Source organism: Eufriesea mexicana, unplaced genomic scaffold (genome assembly GCF_001483705.2).
Source record: "Eufriesea mexicana isolate 0111107269 unplaced genomic scaffold, ASM148370v2 scaffold616, whole genome shotgun sequence".
Taxonomy (NCBI): domain Eukaryota; kingdom Metazoa; phylum Arthropoda; class Insecta; order Hymenoptera; family Apidae; genus Eufriesea; species Eufriesea mexicana.
The window spans coordinates 159,291-178,632 of NW_016908770.1; the positions used below are offsets into that span (position 1 = coordinate 159,291).

Here is a 19,342-nt window from a genome sequence, read left to right on the forward strand (position 1 = left end):
TAATGTTACTTTATTATGAAAAATTAACATATTAAATCTATATTCGTATACCGGGATTATAAATATGGAGAAACATGCTTTTTATGATACGATTAAATTTTAATGAATTAAATAACAAAGACATGTAATATTTCTTTTATAAATATAGAATTAACGATATTACATTAATGAGTGAATTTATTTTAAAAGAAATAACGAAATATAAACCGGCTGTAAAATCAGTCTAAGGGCATAATACTAACTTCTTACAGCTTAATCATCATTTTCGAATATCGATAAATACGAGTACTATAACACAATCGCAATTATTTTAAAAGTTGTAATATATAAACTTCGAATATTTAGCATTATAACACATATGTAGCTACTGAGAAAATTGAGACATAAATGCTACAGTTAATGTTGCACTGAACAGCGTAACATTACGTACATTAGGTACGATTATTTACTCTTCATGATCTATGTACTATTTATTTAATATTGTGTTGTATTATTGGTTCTTAATCCAGTTATTTAAGCACTGCAACCCTGTAAAATATAATTTACCTGTTCATATAATTTTTATAAAGAATTAATTTAGGAATGTAAAACTGGAAATATATTTTCAATTATATATTTTAATTTCTTCGAATTTTACTCCTTGATCCATAATTCCATAGTTCATAACGTGTTTGTTATATACAATGTACGGAATAAGTTCATCCATAGGAATTAAAAACGTAATTAATAAATTAAATAAGATACCAATCGATCTTCTTAATGTAAAATGTAACTTTGTATTTATGAATAATGTAAACAGAAGCGTCAGTTTAAAAATATATTAATTAAAAAAACATCGTATTGTAATAAAAGATTATTAAGGAATGAATATATTAAATTTGTTAAGTAATTCTATAAAAAGATACAAAATTACATTTTAGACCAAAGAACTGTTATTCTTTTAATTATTTTTTTGAATATTTAAAATATTTTTTTAAAAATATACTACATATTACTTTATATCCTTAAAACAAAAGATAAAACTTTTAATAAATTCTTAGATTATTATCTTACTTAATAAATATTAATAGAAGTTAATTCATGTTGGACTTGGCTGGCTAGTAGTTCTACATTGTGCTTCAGATACTCGAAGTTTTTCAAGCCTATGCAATGGATCCATTAGGCTTTTTTCTTCAGTACCAGCAGATTCAGCTATTTCTGTAACATGCAGTTTACATAAAAATGATAAACTTATTTCAGTATTTCATATCAAGTATTTACCTGTTGAGTATTGATTATTTGTTTGTGTTATAAGATTTTGATTTTTTCGTGCTTGATCAATATCTCTTAATCCTTGTTCTATAAAGTCTTGGAAAAATTGATGAGACTTAACTAAAAAAGGTTGTACATCTGCTTCAGGATATTGAAGTTTAAACTCATAAAGTTGCATTAAACCCTATATGAAATAAGTACATTTATTGTAATATTAAAATATTAGCCACAAAATTCGTTATTTACCACTACACATACTTCTTGTGTATGTTCTTTAGATCCAATTTTTTTAAATATTTCAGACAGTTGTTGATGAGTGAATTTTGATAAATGTTCTTGAGTTTTCCCAGTGCTGCTGGATTTTACAGTTGATCTAGGATTGCTATTAATTTCATCTGGCTTAAAAGTCTATAAAACATTATATATAAGAAATTAAAATTTTATATACTTTATGAGATTTAATGTTTCATAATATTTAATTAACTAACCGCAATTAATCTGATAAGATACGAATGTAATTCCGATTCATTTGTATTGTTTATTCGTGTTAAGTGACTGAGTATTGTACTGCCTTTCACACGGGTCATACTGTGAAGAATAGTTTTAATTGTTCGTAATGGAGTATCAGATTTTCGTTTTTTCCACCACACACTTGGATAATCCTATAAAACATGTATTTGTAAATATCTCGATTATCGTAAATGACGCTTAAATGTTGTGCCATGTACAAGATAAATGTACTTAAAAAAAGAAATTTACCTTAAGAAACCGATGTACTTCTAAGAGAATAGTGTCATAATCTAAATCTGCAGCCCAATTAGGAATTGTTTTCACTATTTTCCACAAACACTTCATTACTAATTCTTCATATTTGGATGGAGCGGTAGATTCAGCACATCCATGGAGTAATTTTATTAAAACACTTAGTATTAAAAGAATAAAAATATTAGTTATGCTTAATGTATATTAAGCGACACGCGCACACACGTACAAATTCTAATATTAATAAAAGAATTTTTTTAAATTATTACCATATAATAGTAGTATGATTTGAGTTGTCTATTATTTTACAAACGATATTGTTAATTACGCGATAATATGCTTCTGCTTGATGTAAATGATTCAATTTGTGCTCAGCTAACAAACTGATCATTTGATCCACAAGTTCTTTTAGATGTATTAAAGGAACGTTTTTTCCAAGAATTCCAGTATCATAAAACTGTAAACAGTTTCATAATAAATACTATTTATATCCTACTATTTTATATATACTATGTAATTAATTCTTACCGCTAATAAAACCATAAATGTATTTCTAAAACCTTTAGATATATCTGTTCCTCCTTGTTGTAAAGGATAAGTTTGTAAGAGTTTTAATTGCATATTTATAGAACCAATAAATTTATCTTCTTTAGATTGCAAACTTAAAATTTGATGAGATTTTATCAACTATAAAATAATTTAGAATTATGAATATAAATATGTTATATAATATAATATAAAAATATATATTCTAATACAAACAATATTTATACTGTTCATCGACTGAATTGCAATAGCTAAATCTAGACTAGCCATCGCAAGAATTTTTCGTTCAAGGCTGTCTTCTTTGCTAGTGTTAGCAGGACTCAACTGCTGTTGTGTCATTAATGCAGATTTCGATACCAATAATTTTGGAGGAGATATAGGAATCACCCTGAAAAAATTGAATACATAAAAATCTAAAATTTCAAATAACTTATGTACCAGATTCAGAAACAATAAAATAAAATGAAGAAAATTACATTTTCTATTCCATTTATTCAGTAAATATAATTAATTACCGAAATAAAAAATAATAACAATTACTTACGGTACTTTGTTTAAATTTATGTTGGAATTTTCATTCAAGTCTGTTAAATTAATTTCTAGAAGAACAGGATTACTATACTTTACAGGAGCATTTAATTCAATTCTGTGTAACAAATCCATATCAAGTCCAAATGGACCTGTAATTTTTGGTTGTGTTGATGTTGGAGAATTTCTAAAAATTAAAAATACATCAAAGATATATAAAATTATATTAATAGCAATTATAAATAATTTTAGTCTAACATTACTATTAAATTATCTCACCACCTTAATAAAATTGAACCAGTTTCAAACTACAAAATTTAAAATATATTTGTTACTCTTTTATAAAGTTGATAATTATTACTTCTACAAAATAATAAATATTTAAAACGAAAAAACAAACTTATACATACAATAATACCAATAAATAAATTTATATAACTACACTGGAAGAAGAAGATTAAACATGCGATTATTTGTTATATCCCCTATACCCGCCACCAGACATATTATACAGCCCTTTAAAAACAAATCACAAAAAGCACAAACGTTTTAGTATCATCTTCATGATGATTTGGAGGCGAGATATTTATTTCTGATGGTATGTTTGAAAGAGGTTCATTAGATTCATTAGATTCTGTTGTTACGTTTGCAGTCTCTGTTACTTGTGACCTGGAAAATCATTAAAAGCAAATTCATTCAAATATAAATTAAAAAAAAAATAAATAAATAAAATACAATTATTAAAAAAATATTGTATTAAAAATGTTTTGTTCAGGAATATTGTCAAGTTAATAATGATATTAAAAGCAATAGCATTGGATATATATAAATGATACCACGGTATAAAAATAATAATACACAAAATACGTAATTTTATGTACAAATGCTATTGAAAATATAAAAATTTTAACGTAAAAATATACAAAAACGTTTCGTGACACATACAGCTCACTTGGTTGAGGTGGTTCAGAAGGAGGTTGTGGTTCAGGTATTTCATCATTTTCTTCTTCATATTCTGTCTTAACATCTTCATTGGAAGGAATAGGTGTTGCATTTGAAGGTGTTGAAAGTCTATTGGTAGAAGCCGATTTTGTTGGGTAATTTTTAGCAGCTCTTTTAATACGTTCATCTAGTAATGATTGATCTTTCTCAGATATCTAAAAAGGAACGAACTAATTACTGAAAAAATCACGATTGTAGAGTAATAGGAATACTAAATAAATATTATAAAATTACCTGACCAATAAGCTTATATATTCGTTCTCCTTGGAGGAAATACGCTTGAACAATACAATTTAAAGCAGCATTTCGAACAGAATTATCACGATCTGCTATTTGTTTTGCAATTTCTTTTAGTGCCACAGATCTAGATGGTTGACAAACGGATAATCCATAATTTTCAATAAGAGAACCAAGTTGGTCTAAGCACTCTACAAGCAATAATTATTAGTATTTACTAATTATACTCTTTATACTTCTAAATTATATTATCTACCTACCTGTTCTCTGTCGAGCATTTTTAGATTTTAAGCCTTCCATTACATAAGAAAATAATTTGCTTACTGGATATACTAAAGCTATTTGTTTAAATAATGCACGAACTCCATTACGCACTGCATCTTTAGGGTCACCAATCTAAACAAAAATGTTATACATTCAAGTGTAAATATATGTTAATAAACAGGTAATAAAACAATATTACTAAAATAGTAAAATATAAAGTGACTTACTTTGATAATAAGATATGGAATAAACGATGCAGCTTCATTTTCCAACATATGATACTGATTTTCTATTAATAAATTAAATACCATCCGTAAATACTCTAAACCTTTTAATAATACTGAAGGGTTAGTGTCAAAAAATCGTAGCGTCAACCATTTGAGAATAAGATCTAAATTCGATACCAATGCTTTACTATTGTCAGGCAAATCCTAAAATTGACAAAAATAATAAATATTAAAAACATTACATTATGAGGTTTAACACGTTGAATGTTCAAAATAATTACCTCTGTTAATGCCTCAATTGCTTTAAGATGGTATCGAAAATCTGAATGAAACATATTTGCTAGCAAAGTTTTATTCACGTTTGCAGCAGTCATAAGTTCTTTTAAGAGTTCAACGAATTCTTCTCTTGGTGTTGTAAAATTCCATTTCAAAACTTTTAACTTTTGTTCATCAATGGCCCTTTGGTGTTTTAAATTATTTGTAGCCAATAAAGGACTTGTATCCACATCGTCATCTTTTTTACGAGCGCTACCAGGTTTTGATGTCGATTGATTTTGTTTAGGCTTTACTATTGCTTTTGCAGCTTTCAAAGCTCCAGCACTTTTAACAACTTTCTGGTTATTTTCCTTTGGTACTTGTTTTTTCGGTAAAGGTTTTATAGGTAAATTCGGTCGAGATTTATCTAATGCAGCAAGTACTACTGTACGCGATCCAGGTTTTAGTTTTTCTGTATTTCTTGCCATTACTTCATAAGAAAGATGGATCATAAATCCTAAAACTGCTTCTTGAGCATTTGTTCGTACATCTGAATTACGATCCTCTAAATTATTGTACAAATACGGAAGACAAACAAAAAGTTCTTCTTTTGGTATTTGTTTTACAGGAATTAATGGCAACTTTTGTGCTAGCCAACACCAAACCTCAGCTCTAAGTATTGGTGATCCAGATTTTAGAGCATCTCCAATCATTTCACCATCAAAAAATTCTTTATAACCACATTGATCTCCCCATGTATTTATGCAAGAAATAGCTGCAGTTCTAATCCAATTTTTATTATCTCCTAAACATTGTATAAAACCAGGGAAAAGAACTCGAATATGTTGCTTTACTGGAGAACCCATTGCAACAGCTAAAGCTTGACATATGCCTAAAGTTGACTGAGCTATTTTACTATTACTATCAACTAATCGTAATGCCAAACCTTGCGGCAAATCTCCGATAGAACCTTTTATAAATTTTGCCTCGTATATAATAGCATTCACTTTTTGTAAACCTTCATTTCGTACCTAATTTAAACAGAAATAATTTAGATTATTAGATAATAACACATACCAAGATATAACACTACCTACCTTCCAGTTTTTATCAGATAGTTCATTAAGGAGGCTTTCAGTAATTTGATTATTAATATCAACACGTGGAATAAGATTATTAATATCAATTTCACTATTACTACTAGATTTTTTATCCATTTCTATATCCTCATCATCATCACTTATTTTATCTCTTTTGGTTTTTATTCCACGAATTGGTATAGGTGGTGCCTCTCCACTATGCTAAAATGTAGTAACTTATGTTAACAATATTGTCATTATATAAACACAAAGTTTAATTTAAATAAAATATTATCAACTTTGTACTATGTACTGTATAATTTACTATACAATGACAGATTTACCTTTTCACATTCTTGTTCAATTTGTTGACGTAAAGCTGGTTTTTCATTCTCAAAAAACATGAGTAATGGTTTACCTATAAATAAATACAATGTACCTAGTAATGTAATAGCTGATGTGCGAACACCAGGATTTGTTGCTGCAACTGCTTTTTTTATATTTTCCATTAAAGATTTAACATTGATACTGAAACATATGTATGTTATATTATGTTATATATATATAATTTTATTATAAATTTATTATCAAAATTTAATATTACTTACACACAACCAAATTCTATAAGAGCTCTACATAACAATGCTAATGTTTCTTGTTGAACTTTAGGATTCTTTTTATTAAAAGCAAATGCTACTACTTCATTTGCTACATATTCCAAACTTGTTGCTTCTGCTATTGCTAAAAGAGTTTCACCAGCGACTGTGCTATTTTTTGCATCCCCTAATTTCTCCGTTATATCCATGATGCAATATTCACAAACAGTACTATAAGAAAATATAATTATATTATATATTCAAACTATATTTTAATAAAAAATTAAATATAATTTATCTTACGTTGAAAATGGAAAATTTTCTGCCAAAAACTTTACTATTTCTAATCGTAATTTGAGGACTTGGAAATTGGTATCTTTGAAACCTGGTTTCTTTGCTAAAGTTCGTACAATCACTTGTATAGGTATTTCTGTTGGATCCATTTGCTTTACGAACTAAAACAATGTTACATTACTTGTTAAGTAACGTGTACCATAAAATTATCATTTTGCTTAAAATTACGGACAAATTGTAATAAGTATTTTAATTACTTCCAGAAGTTGTTCAACTGCAGCTAATCGAGTCTTCCAATTACTGTCGACGAGACCAGTAAGAATGTCACCTGGCAACATTTGAATAGCCATTTCCTCTATTTCTTCAATGCTGTAATTTTTTTCTGTTTGAAGCTTGGTCGTAGATGGTTTTTTAGAAACAGCTATAATTAATGAAGATTAAATAGTACTAAGTACAATGATAAATTTTAGTTATTATTACTATACTCACCTAGATTAGTTAAGGATGAAGCAGATGGTTTTTTACTCGGAAGTTTTTTTGATGTACTAGTATTAGGTCTTTTTACAGTTTTTGATTCAAGCTCTTTAGTTTTTGCTGTGGATTCAATTTTACTTGGAGCAGTATTTGGTCTTTCTGTAACTACTTTCGATGCATTAGGAACTTTAACATGAATTACGGCCTTTTCTGCACATTCTTTTATCTAACAAAGAAAAATGAAAATAGATTAATAAAATTTATATAATACGTATAATTAATCTTAAATACCTTAGTCATTTTCAAATTATCTATATCTGTAAGGAATGGCATCATAGATTTTTCACCAATTAATTTCATGGCAGTACCAAGAGCCTCTGCAGAACTATCTCGTACAATTGGATCTAACATAAATAAATTTTATGATTATAAATTAAAATAGATATTAGTTAAAATAATATTAATACTAATTTTAAAATATACCTGGTTCATTTAAAGTTTTCAAAAGTGCACCAGTATAAGCCTTTAATAATTTTTTATTTAAAGTTGGTGGTGGTGTACGAGAAAAACACCTTGCTAAATAAGCAGCTGTTTCTGCTTTTACTGCAGGATTCTTGTTCTCTAATGCAACAACTGTATCTTCTAATATAAGATCAATAGAAACCTATTATATACATAAAACATATTATTCATACATTTGTATAAAATGTATATTTCCAATTTTCTATATATTCTTTAATAATTTATATATATATCTTATTTACACTTACACTAAGAAAAATAGCATCAGCAGCTTCTCGAAGAGCTTGCACAACGTTTTGTTTCTTCTCGCGAAACTTCTCCAGAATTGATGAAAGGCATGATGTCGCATAAGGTTGAAATCGTTTTTTAAGGCCAGCAGCTAATCCTGCTAAACATTTTCCTGCCAATGCGACCACTAGTACGTTAGTATCTTTGGATATGACCTGTTTATAACATTTAAAAAATAAATAAAATAGCAATAATTGCAAAATAATAGTAATAAAGATGCATACCTTCTTTAAAGTCCTTACTATATCACCATAATCACCATTTTCCAATTTAGGATGTTTTACTAGAGCATCTAAAGCTTCTAGAGCTTCCTTTCGTTCTTGCCATTTTTTGGCTTCAACTTTATCATAAAAATCTTTTGGAAGTTTAGAAAGTACATCAATAGGCTCCAACATTTCATAAGGATCAACTTCAGGAGCAGAACCGCCATCACCATCATCTTTGCCTTCTGGAATATAATAAAACTTTTTGGTTAAAAGTAAAAACATTACAACTATTGTAGTTAATTTAAAAATTATTTACCTTCACCGATATCACTTGTAGAATCTGTAATACATATCGCTTTTGGTTTTTGTGATTTCAAAAATCGAATAGGTACAACTTTTTCTTCTTTTAAATTACTAAACTCTGCTTCCAATTCCGTAATTTGTACTGGTTTCAATGTATTTAACTGTTGCTTTAAAGGTGCACCTATCCATCTGTACATCACAACACAAAAAAGAAGATAATTGGATTCTTAATGACATATTACATAGTGTTATAATTTTTATAAAAATACAACTAAAAGAATACCTGTAAATTTCAACAACCATGAATTTGCCTTCTTCCCTAACAGTTTTATCTCTATCTTCAAGAAAATTAGGAATCTTCTTTATTAAAGGTTTTATATTAATTACTTTTGGTCCAAATTGCCTGTAATATTATAAAGCAAATAGATAAATTATTAATATATTAATTTATTATTAAATTATAATTCTTAATATATTAATATAATATATAATAAATTAATTGAATACTGATACAATAATATGTACCAAATGTTCTATTCATTTTACTTAATTTTTGTACTGTGTTTTATATTGTAACATTTATGCTGCATACCTTAATTATATATTTCCTAAATAATGTACAATTACCTTAAAGCCAATGTTAAAGTAGAAATACATGCAGCAACAATTTTTGGATTTTTTGCTTCTGTTCCTTTTAATAATTCTTCCTGTACAGCTTCATGCTTTTCAATTTCTATATACATCAATGTTATTTGTACCGCTAACTCTTTTGTTTTAGCTTTAGGTGCAGCAATACATTTTGTAACTATTCCATTCATAACTTCACCAACAGTCCTATAAAATTGCAAGTATATTGTTAAAGATTTAAAAATCTGTGCCAATATATATATTACAGAATTATATATTAAAAAGATATCAATATAAAGTGACAATAAATTATTACAAAATGTACTTACATTGATATATAATACTTACTTTCCTGCTATTGCTGCATTTTCAATGAAAGCTAAAGATGCTTCCAGTCCTTTCTCTTGAGCAACTGCATTGCTATCTACCACGAACTTTTTAATAAATCCCAAAAACTTGTTCCATTCTGGAGATTTTTCATCATCAATACATTGAAACGTATTTACACATTCTTTATACCCATGCAAACGTGCCCTCCATAACTAAATAATATCAATGATTAAAAATATAATTTAAAAGATGTTATATGTTAAATCAAACATTAAAGACTATATTAAAAAACATGTTACCTTGTGCACACATCTTTCTTCTAATGGTAATTTAATATATTCTGTATCTTGCTCCATGTTTCAAGATCTACAAAAGTAATGATTACAATATTTTAATTTTCTTTGTAATGCAATTATTTACGATAGTTTTATAAGACATACATTTTACGAAAAATATCAATAATAAACCTTTATTTACATTAAATGCTGCATGATTTTTTACAAATATATTATTTATAGGTTTAATGTAACTTTATATTACTTATAAAAGGTATACAAGTTATTAGATTCAATTATCATTAAATATAGTTTTCAATTGTAGACATTAGCATAAAACATATATTATGAATATTATTAATATGTGAAATAGTAAATGGATAAAATTTATAAGACAAAATATATTCAAATGTTTATCGGTAACTACAATTGTTATTAATATTTCCATATACTTTTAAACATATATCATTTTTACTCAAAAATTGAAGAAAAACTTTTAAAAATAAATAAATAATAATAAAAATATAAATTAGACTAAAATTTTCAAAGCTTAAAGTAACATATGAAATAAAAAGTAAGAATTATGACTATGTTCGTAAAGTATTTAAAATAATGCATAATAAATGAATTTTGCAAGTAAAGATTAAAATTATGACTAGAAAGTATTATTTATCGTAAATAAATTTATTGCACAATGATATATTTTAATACTAACGATTTACACACTTCATATATATTCAAACAAATATTAACTTGTCAGTATGTACAATCCTTTACAAAATAAATAAAAAAGATACAAGAAATCTTATTCTAATGTAAAAAAGATTTCAAGTATTAAAACATAATACCCGCAAAGATTCGTCACTAAAAATTCGAACCTACCTTACAAAACGAAGATATAGAAGGATATCTTTTGACAGGAGAATCAACGTTTTTAGAAAAATCGTCACTTCAGTTCATTCGAAACATTCACGTAATTAGACTATAAGGCCTATAATGACCTTTCAGCGGCAATTGAGTCTTTTACATTTAATTTTCAAATATAAGTTTTCGTTACAACCGTCAAGCTGAACGCAAACAAAAAGACAACCACATCTTTCGAAACTACGAATTTCTGAACCCGGTCAATGTTGGAGTTTACTGTTGTCCTCGATAGATGGTACTAAAAGGCAATTTCTTTTGTCCTGTATCTTATACTACATTCTTTTAACTTCATTCTGCAATTTAAAAGTACATTATAACTCCTTAACTTATTTATTTTTGTTTCAGATTAATGTAAATTTAAATATTATTATTTAATAACATTAAGATCAGTATTAATGTAAAGATATGTTATAAAATATTTCTGTTCGTAATTCTAAATTTTATAGAATATTATGTTGAAATATTAATATTTAGAAAATTTTATTAAAAAAGTTGAAACTTCTAGATTATAAATTCAAAAAATATAATATATAATATATATTATGAAAGCCCAAAATATATTTAATTTTACTTAACAGTAGAAACTTGTAAATTTGATTATAAGATTTTATTAATATGTATTAGTATTATACATACGGTTTATTTAACCTACTTATATAAAAATAATGTATAGATAGTATAATATTTTTATACCTTACAAAATATAAAATATTAAAAAATACAACTATTTTATAATACTTACCTATATATTAAATAAAACTTCTTTGTAGGTATTGTGCCAATTTATATAACTTTTTCATTTACGAGGTTTAAAGATGAAATATACCAACGAAATATGCATTAAAACCAAGCATTTCATAAAAATTTTATAGTTAGAATATTATAAATTTTTATAGATTTTTATATCATTTATAACATTAATACAATAACATTGTACAATCATTTTTCTTGGTGTTGTTTTTATCAATAAATTAATATCAATATTGCAACGTAAATACCAACACAATTGCACTGTATTATATAGTAAGATATAAATTACACATATTACAATTAGAACATGCTTGTATTATGTATCTGTAATAAAAATAAAATTCAATTATGTTCTTAATAATAGTATAAATTAGAAAAATTTTATAATAATAATTGACATATTGCAGTAATAGCAAAATATCGATTTAGTATTCGATATACTACAATTACATTTTTAGGATCAAATTTTTATATAGTCAATATTTTGAATACATTATGTCTAAATTATAACTAAATGCAACAATAAATCTTGCACACATTTCGTTCGCTAGTCTATTACAGTAACATTATAAACCAAATGAATATTATTTATTATATTTATTAATGCATCATGCACATCATTAAATCATAAATTGTAGGTATGAAATAATGAGCTGTTCTAACAGATTATGAATAAAAGAATTTATATTAAGTATAACAATTATTGATCTATTATGAGAAATATTGTATCAATGGAACATTCATGACCTGATGATACTTATAAAATAATAGAAAATTATTTGAACCAGTGAGATACTTATAAAAATATACATTAACAACCTTTACACGGGAACATGTTTAACACGAAATAAGTTAATACATTACTTCCAATATCAGGTTAATAATTAATTTTTATGTAATTAGCACCAGTATAAACGTGCATATAAACAAAATGCACAAGTTGTATTTTACATTATAACAAAGCAATATGAGAAATAATACTTCATATTATAAACAAATAGGTATCATTTATACTTACTTTTATATAAATATATGTAAATGTTAGTACTTTAAATCTAGTACTGCTTTGAGAATTAAATATTTTAGACATATACATGCTTGAAAACAGGTTGGAGCAGTACCAGAAACATATTTGTATATTTTTTTCAAAAGTTTATTTATCCTAAGAGATATACAAAACAAACATTTCTTCTGTAACTGTTATAATTCCCCTATAATAACACAGAAAATTCTGCCATAATTTTCAATATCTGTTTTTATTAATTATCTCCATCAAATGGATACCTTTGTATCAGTACAATTCATTTTAACCAGCTATGTTAAAATTATGCACATCTGCAAATCAGTATTAAAATATTACAATTTCATATTTTACAGTATTCGTCCTCTAGCTCCCTCTAGAACAGGTTTTTGCTTATATAATCACACAATTATCCGTTATATGACATTGTGCAGGGGAGATGAAAAGCTTTTACGTCAAAAAGTAGTGGTTACCTGCTGAGCCAAATCAAGGTGCAAGTCAGTCTGACTGTAAAGAAGCCTCTTGTATATTCATTTTGCATACCAGTCTTGGCCACGAAATTCATATTTGCATTACTTAGCCTGCTTTTTTTTGGTATGCTTCTTACACAGTTGACTCTAATCTCAATGATTAAGTTCTGTACATACTAGGATCTAGGAATGTTAATATTACAAGAAACCACAATAATTTATTATAATACAGCCTGCTGTACACCAGATGACTCGAGGCAATACAAGACACGCCTTATCTTACTTTCTTAAACAATGAACGGAATCACATGATTCTGAAAGGATTTTAACGTATGTTTTATTGGAAAATGAATATGAGAGGGAGAATGACGAGATGGTAAGGGCAGGGACCACTTCAATTTGTTAAAACTCAAAATACAATTCTATTTTAGTGTGTCATTAACGACTGTCATTAATTTTGATAAGAACAAAAATTCATTACTTCATATAATTATAAAAAAATTGAGATTATAATTTATAATATTACTAAGATAACATAAAAGCGAAATTTTTCATCAATTATATCAAACAAATCGGATCGTTTCTATGCTCCACTTTCTTACGAACAGAAGATATTCGCGCTTTATGCGTTTTGTGTAGTACTTTACAATACCACTGCTCCATGGCTGGGTTATCGTCCCAATTTTGATTTCGTAAACTTGCGAATTAGATATTTTGTTTCGATTCCAATCACTTATAAGCTATAAGGCTCAATCTCGTGGTTTAGAATACATCATTTGTGGAAACTATCACATGTTGACGCAGATGTAGAATCGAAGTTGCATTAAAATATATACTTATCCTAATACTTACAACTATACGACACATACTTAAATCAATTACATTCATACAAAGCAGCCCCATGCCCCACCTGCGACAGATTTGATTTAAAGAAATATTCTGTACAAGGATATACAATAAGTCTTCTTACACTGGCAGCGAATGAACTGAACTGATAAATATCAAACTATTTCGAATGATACCGCCCAACAATGGAGCCGCCGTATCCTGTTTTATATAATTAGGTTATTTTTTAACATAGTCTGGAGACAATGTCAACAATGATTGAGCCCCTGCGCCTTCCACCTGATAGAAAGTGGGCACCATATCTTTTCATTCTGCTATCCTACGCCATTTTACATGTTACTATCAATATGTTAAAATACAAATGTCACTCATACGATCTTCTCTCACACCTGTCATACATACAATTTTAAAATAATTATTATAATCGCGGGTATTTAATTATTATTGTAAATAATCGGGGACTGGTGATTAGTTATTTCTTTTTCCTAGTGGTGTAAGTACGCTCACGCTAAGATCAATGGTACGTACAGTAGGTGAGGTATGCTTTCAGGATCAAGGACACGGGGTGATAGATGAAATTTTGTCGTGCATCCGCTATTCATCATCTTCTTTATACTCTTCTTCACTGTCACTTTTTACAGTATTCACTGGGACTCCTACTACAGGTGCCCCATCTTTCATTTTTTTTTTGTACGCAGTCATTTCCTAAGTACAACATATAATACATGTTATTCAGATAAATCAATGCAAATATTTTTAATACATTTGTACTGTGATTTACTGGGATTTATTGAGATTAAAACGTATTTAATATACAATAATATAACAATGATTTGTTTAAAGCACGCATGTTATATATTTTACTATATGTATACATACCCTTTCATATCGAGCTTTATCCTTTTCCGCCATAGCCTCATATTTCGATTTGGTTTCGGGATCTGCATCTGACCACTTTTTACCTAATTCCTTGGCGATATCACCTACACCAAACTCAGGATTTAGCATTTTCACTTTTCCACGTTCATCATTGCAGAACCAGAAAAAGGCAGATCTACAGCACAAAATGTAATTTCTAAGTTATTTTCATATATTCATATATACATACACGTAAAGACAAATGATGAAAATAATTTTGAAGTATTTAAAAATATTAATTTCATTATAATATTTTATCAGAAATAAATGATTTCATTGAATCCACTTACAGCGATCTTTTCGGAGCATTATGGTCTTTGATGTGTTTGCGTTTTTTGCCTCTTCCTTTACTTTCTCCTTTCGGTGGTGTATAATTCTGCATCTCTGCATCGTATCTCTTTTTATCTTTCTCTGCCATTTCATGAAAACGTTTCTTTTCTTTGTCTGACATTGTCTAGAAACATATAATATACCTATTATGATCACAAATGCCATGCTTACTTTTAAATTTAAAATATACGTAAAACAATAACTAAATATGTTTACTAATTTATAAATGTATGTATTATTTATAAATTTATGTACTATTTATAAATTTATAATGTTATGAAAATACGAACGTAACTTAAATTATATATAAACATGAAATAATTAATTACATGTGTTTAAATTAATCGAAGTTGACAAAATATAAACACATAACTTCTTAATACCTTTTTACTGAATATTTTTATTTTTTATATTTTTAAGGAAAGATTAAAGATGTTTAATCATTCGGTACAATGGAATAGTAGTAAGCAATAACCAGCTAATATAGCAAGTAGTGACCAAATGTATTGTTGATATCTTTGTTGGGTCATAACTGTTTACAGAATTGATCATGATTGAGTAAGAAGAATATGATAGTAATGTTATATTTAAATTAACTAAAGGAAAAATAGTGATTTTTATTATACGAGACATGAATATAATATATTGATCGATTGAAACATTATTATGAATATCGAATTTAATAATGAATACAATTTTTTGGAATCATCATGGATATCATTTTTCGATATTTTGAATTAAATAAAAAATTGAAAAGGAAAATTGAAAAGAAAAATCAAAAGACATTGAAAGAATATCATTAATTTAAAAAAAGTTTAATAGAAACAATTAAAATATTCTTCCTTTGCATCGTGTAATTATAATAATCAGAGGCTTGTCCGTAAAAATTGTAGAATTATAATAATTAAGTTTGTTTCTAAAAATATACATGATAACGAAATAATTTGTGAAAGAACATTTTAAAATTGTACAGCTGCCGAGACAAACATTTTGGTAAGATAATGGGAGGTCAATGTCTTTAATCCTGAAGACCATCTGGTCTGTATTCTAAAAGAGGAGTGTGCAGAAAGTGTCTCCCTTTTCAAGGGGTAGGACGACCAGATGTTGGAGTAGCACCTGTTCAAAATGATGTTTTACATTTGTGAAACTTCTCCACCGAAAAATATATCTGAATTTCTTCTACTGAAAAGTTTACAGTGCATATATATTTCTTCGTAAAGATGTTTATCAGCAATCAGTAAATAATTGTGACAACTACTATGTGAAAATTTTTTGGAACGATAAGGAGCTGTTGTGATAAGATGTTGATTGTATATGTACTTTTTGTATACTTTGATAAAATAGTTTCTACAAAGTTTCTATTATTATTTTACCTTTGTAAATATAAGTATTTTACAAAAAGAAAGAAAATATAACAAAGATAAAACAAAGGAGTTTAAATCAATTATTATAAAATCTATCAAATATTTAAAAAATTAGCTAGTTAGGCGATTAATAAAATATGAAAATTATCTTCTTAAGAAGGACATGATTTGCACCTACAAGGATAATACTTAATTCGTATTTAGCTCTATTTGAGATAAAGCAAAATCAAAGAACAATTTTCATGCACAATTTATTGTAAAACTGATAATATCGCTATTTATCTCTTCTGACTCATATTTTATTCACATTATTGTTATTTTCAATTGTGATAAGTCTTAATATAGATCCACATTGTACACTTTTGTGCATTCTTTGATATTTGTAATGAATAAAAAGGAAGAAAATCGTAGAAACAATTTAAAAGACTGAAGGATACATGTGTGACTGGCATGTTATTAACGTTTTGACGTGGCCCTTATTATATATAAGGGACAAATACTAAGGAACAACGAGTTGTAAACCGGTCCCGATTCTAATCCTACCCATGACAAGATTACAGGTAGTCGGTGCAGGTATATGATTAACCGTTAATCCTAAATATTCTTTAAGTGTCTATGTTAAAACTAGTTTTCTCATTGGAAGTTTAGTAAAATTCACATAATCAAGGACTGAGCGTGAAGCTGATATTAATGGTGTGTATTATAAAAACTGGTTTTTAGATATATAGAAATATTTTGGTACCAATAGATAAAACAAGAATTCGAATTCATTGGAATGAACGTTTATATATTACCCTCCCATGGATCGATAGCACATAGTTATTTTATTCTTGTATAAAATATTTTCTTATAATATTCTCTTGTAATACTCTATTAATTGAAATATTATGCAATAACTTTGAATAACTTCTGCTGTGAAGTTTATAAAACTATGCCGCTCAAACTGATTCTGTTGGAGTTTGTCTTATATATAAAAAGATACGGGCGAGTTATCTTCAAAGAAATCAACGTATAGCAACTTTCAGATGAGGTCAGTTAACTGTAAATTACTACTTAAATTAGTTACACTTTTACTCCGGCGAACAACGCCAGAAACCATTATTATTTCCTGAAACATGTTTAACGAACTAATTATAGTGTACATCATTTATATTTTAAAAGACTTTATAGAGAAGTCTCGTTTTATATAAATATAAAATTATATTATCTATAAATGAAAAAGTAAATTAAATGGATAATGATAAATGTACTTTTTGTTAAATAATTAGAAGTAAAATGTGCAATATTATACTTTTGGATGTAGCATTAATTAATAAATCATTTTTTAAATATGTAGAACAAGTATTGTTATATTATTAAAAGGATTAAATTTCACAAAAATATAATTCTATAGAACTTTGGAAATTATCTTGTTTCGCCATATGCAGAGTAGTGCAAAAGTTAATAGGATAACTACAATTATTAGTTTATAATTTATTAATTGTCACTCCAGTGAATTTTTAATTTCAGTTGCAAATTTGTTGATAGAAAAAATTTATTACTAATACCGATTACTGCTACTGTAAGTAGAAACATGTGCCATTTCATAGTGTACAATTATCATAATATAATATATTAATAAGTGAATAACAGTAATTCGATGATAACCTTATAAGCTAATCTCTGATAAATGTTTCATTCTAAATTTACCGTCGTGTTTGAAAATTTCTACATATATCTTCGTTTTTTCTGATTTTTTTAGGAACTTACACCTTATTTAACCATAAACATATTTTATTTTTTTCAAATTAATAGAACCTAAATCAGATTAATGTTGGTGCTCAAAATGATTAAAAAGTCGCGCTTTTATAAAATTCTGAAAAACTAAATAAGAAATACATAAATGAGAACTGTAGATTTTATTTATGCTTTTATAAAATCGAAAATAAAAGAAATAGTTAGCATACAGTTAACGTCGTACTTTTACCTTAATATTTAATTACTGTAATAGACCAAAGCGTTTAAAGTATTGGTACTTCAGAAACTGATAAAATCACATAATCGGGGGATCCTCTAATTAACCTGGCCAGCTTTTTGGGTAATTAATCATGTATCAATGAAAGAATACGTTTTTAGATAACACAAAAAGGTGAACGAAATTGTAGTAATAAAAAAATCATTATATAATGTGATCTTGCTTTCTCTATCAAATGTACAATGCATTCCTAAAACTTCACGTCGAAAGTAAAATAACACGGTAAAAATTATACCCAACATATATAATATTACAACTAGAAAACAAGTACAATTCAGTTGAACAAGATTATAAAAATATCAGTGTTTCTTACCTTCCACCTCATTGCGCATTTTTTAGAGAATTCCCGAAAGACAATCTTTTCCTCGGGGTGTTTTTTTTTGTGCTCCTGACGACACGTTTGCACGAAAAACGCATATGCGGTCATCCGTCCCCTTGGCTTCGAATCTTTTCCTCTAGGCATATTGTCTCTTTGTTGTAAACTCTGAGCGTTATTTTGCTGAAGATTATTTTGTTGCTGTGATAACTGTTGTATCTGGTGCTGAAATAGAAAAATCAGAGTATGTTATTAAACACAGTTGCAATTATCGGTATTCATTCAATCTTTATTTATTATATTATATATATATATATATATAG

General features: G+C 27.1%; 2 protein-coding genes across 2 annotated transcripts in view; both read right to left on the reverse strand.

The window, feature by feature from the left end:
* Positions 1-310: 310 nt before the first annotated feature.
* msps (msps cytoskeleton-associated protein 5) lies at positions 311-11,153 on the reverse strand. Its single transcript, XM_017898073.1, has 32 exons — positions 10,949-11,153; positions 10,091-10,157; positions 9,810-10,003; positions 9,462-9,668; positions 9,118-9,237; positions 8,848-9,023; positions 8,550-8,773; positions 8,286-8,480; positions 7,999-8,179; positions 7,807-7,919; positions 7,531-7,741; positions 7,299-7,462; positions 7,051-7,202; positions 6,760-6,978; positions 6,496-6,679; positions 6,170-6,373; positions 5,099-6,103; positions 4,818-5,021; positions 4,587-4,722; positions 4,324-4,517; positions 4,033-4,244; positions 3,634-3,756; positions 3,104-3,274; positions 2,776-2,947; positions 2,542-2,700; positions 2,283-2,470; positions 2,011-2,173; positions 1,740-1,913; positions 1,510-1,659; positions 1,261-1,435; positions 1,054-1,197; positions 311-528 (listed from the first exon to the last, which is right to left on the reverse strand). The coding sequence occupies exons 2-31, from the start codon at positions 10,145-10,147 to the stop codon at positions 1,079-1,081; spliced, it is 5,946 nt and encodes a 1,981-aa protein (XP_017753562.1). The 5' UTR covers positions 10,148-10,157; positions 10,949-11,153; the 3' UTR covers positions 311-528; positions 1,054-1,078.
* Positions 11,154-13,346: 2,193 nt separating this feature from the next.
* LOC108546115 (high mobility group protein DSP1) overlaps positions 13,347-19,342 on the reverse strand; it is a 14,771-nt gene continuing 8,775 nt past the window's right edge. The window contains exons 2-5 of the mRNA XM_017898048.1: positions 19,017-19,244; positions 15,286-15,449; positions 14,957-15,131; positions 13,347-14,782 (exon numbers count right to left, since the gene is read on the reverse strand). Of these exons, the coding sequence (XP_017753537.1) occupies positions 14,672-14,782; positions 14,957-15,131; positions 15,286-15,449; positions 19,017-19,244 (678 nt within the window). The 3' untranslated portion in view covers positions 13,347-14,671. The remainder of the gene's footprint in view (positions 14,783-14,956; positions 15,132-15,285; positions 15,450-19,016; positions 19,245-19,342) is intronic.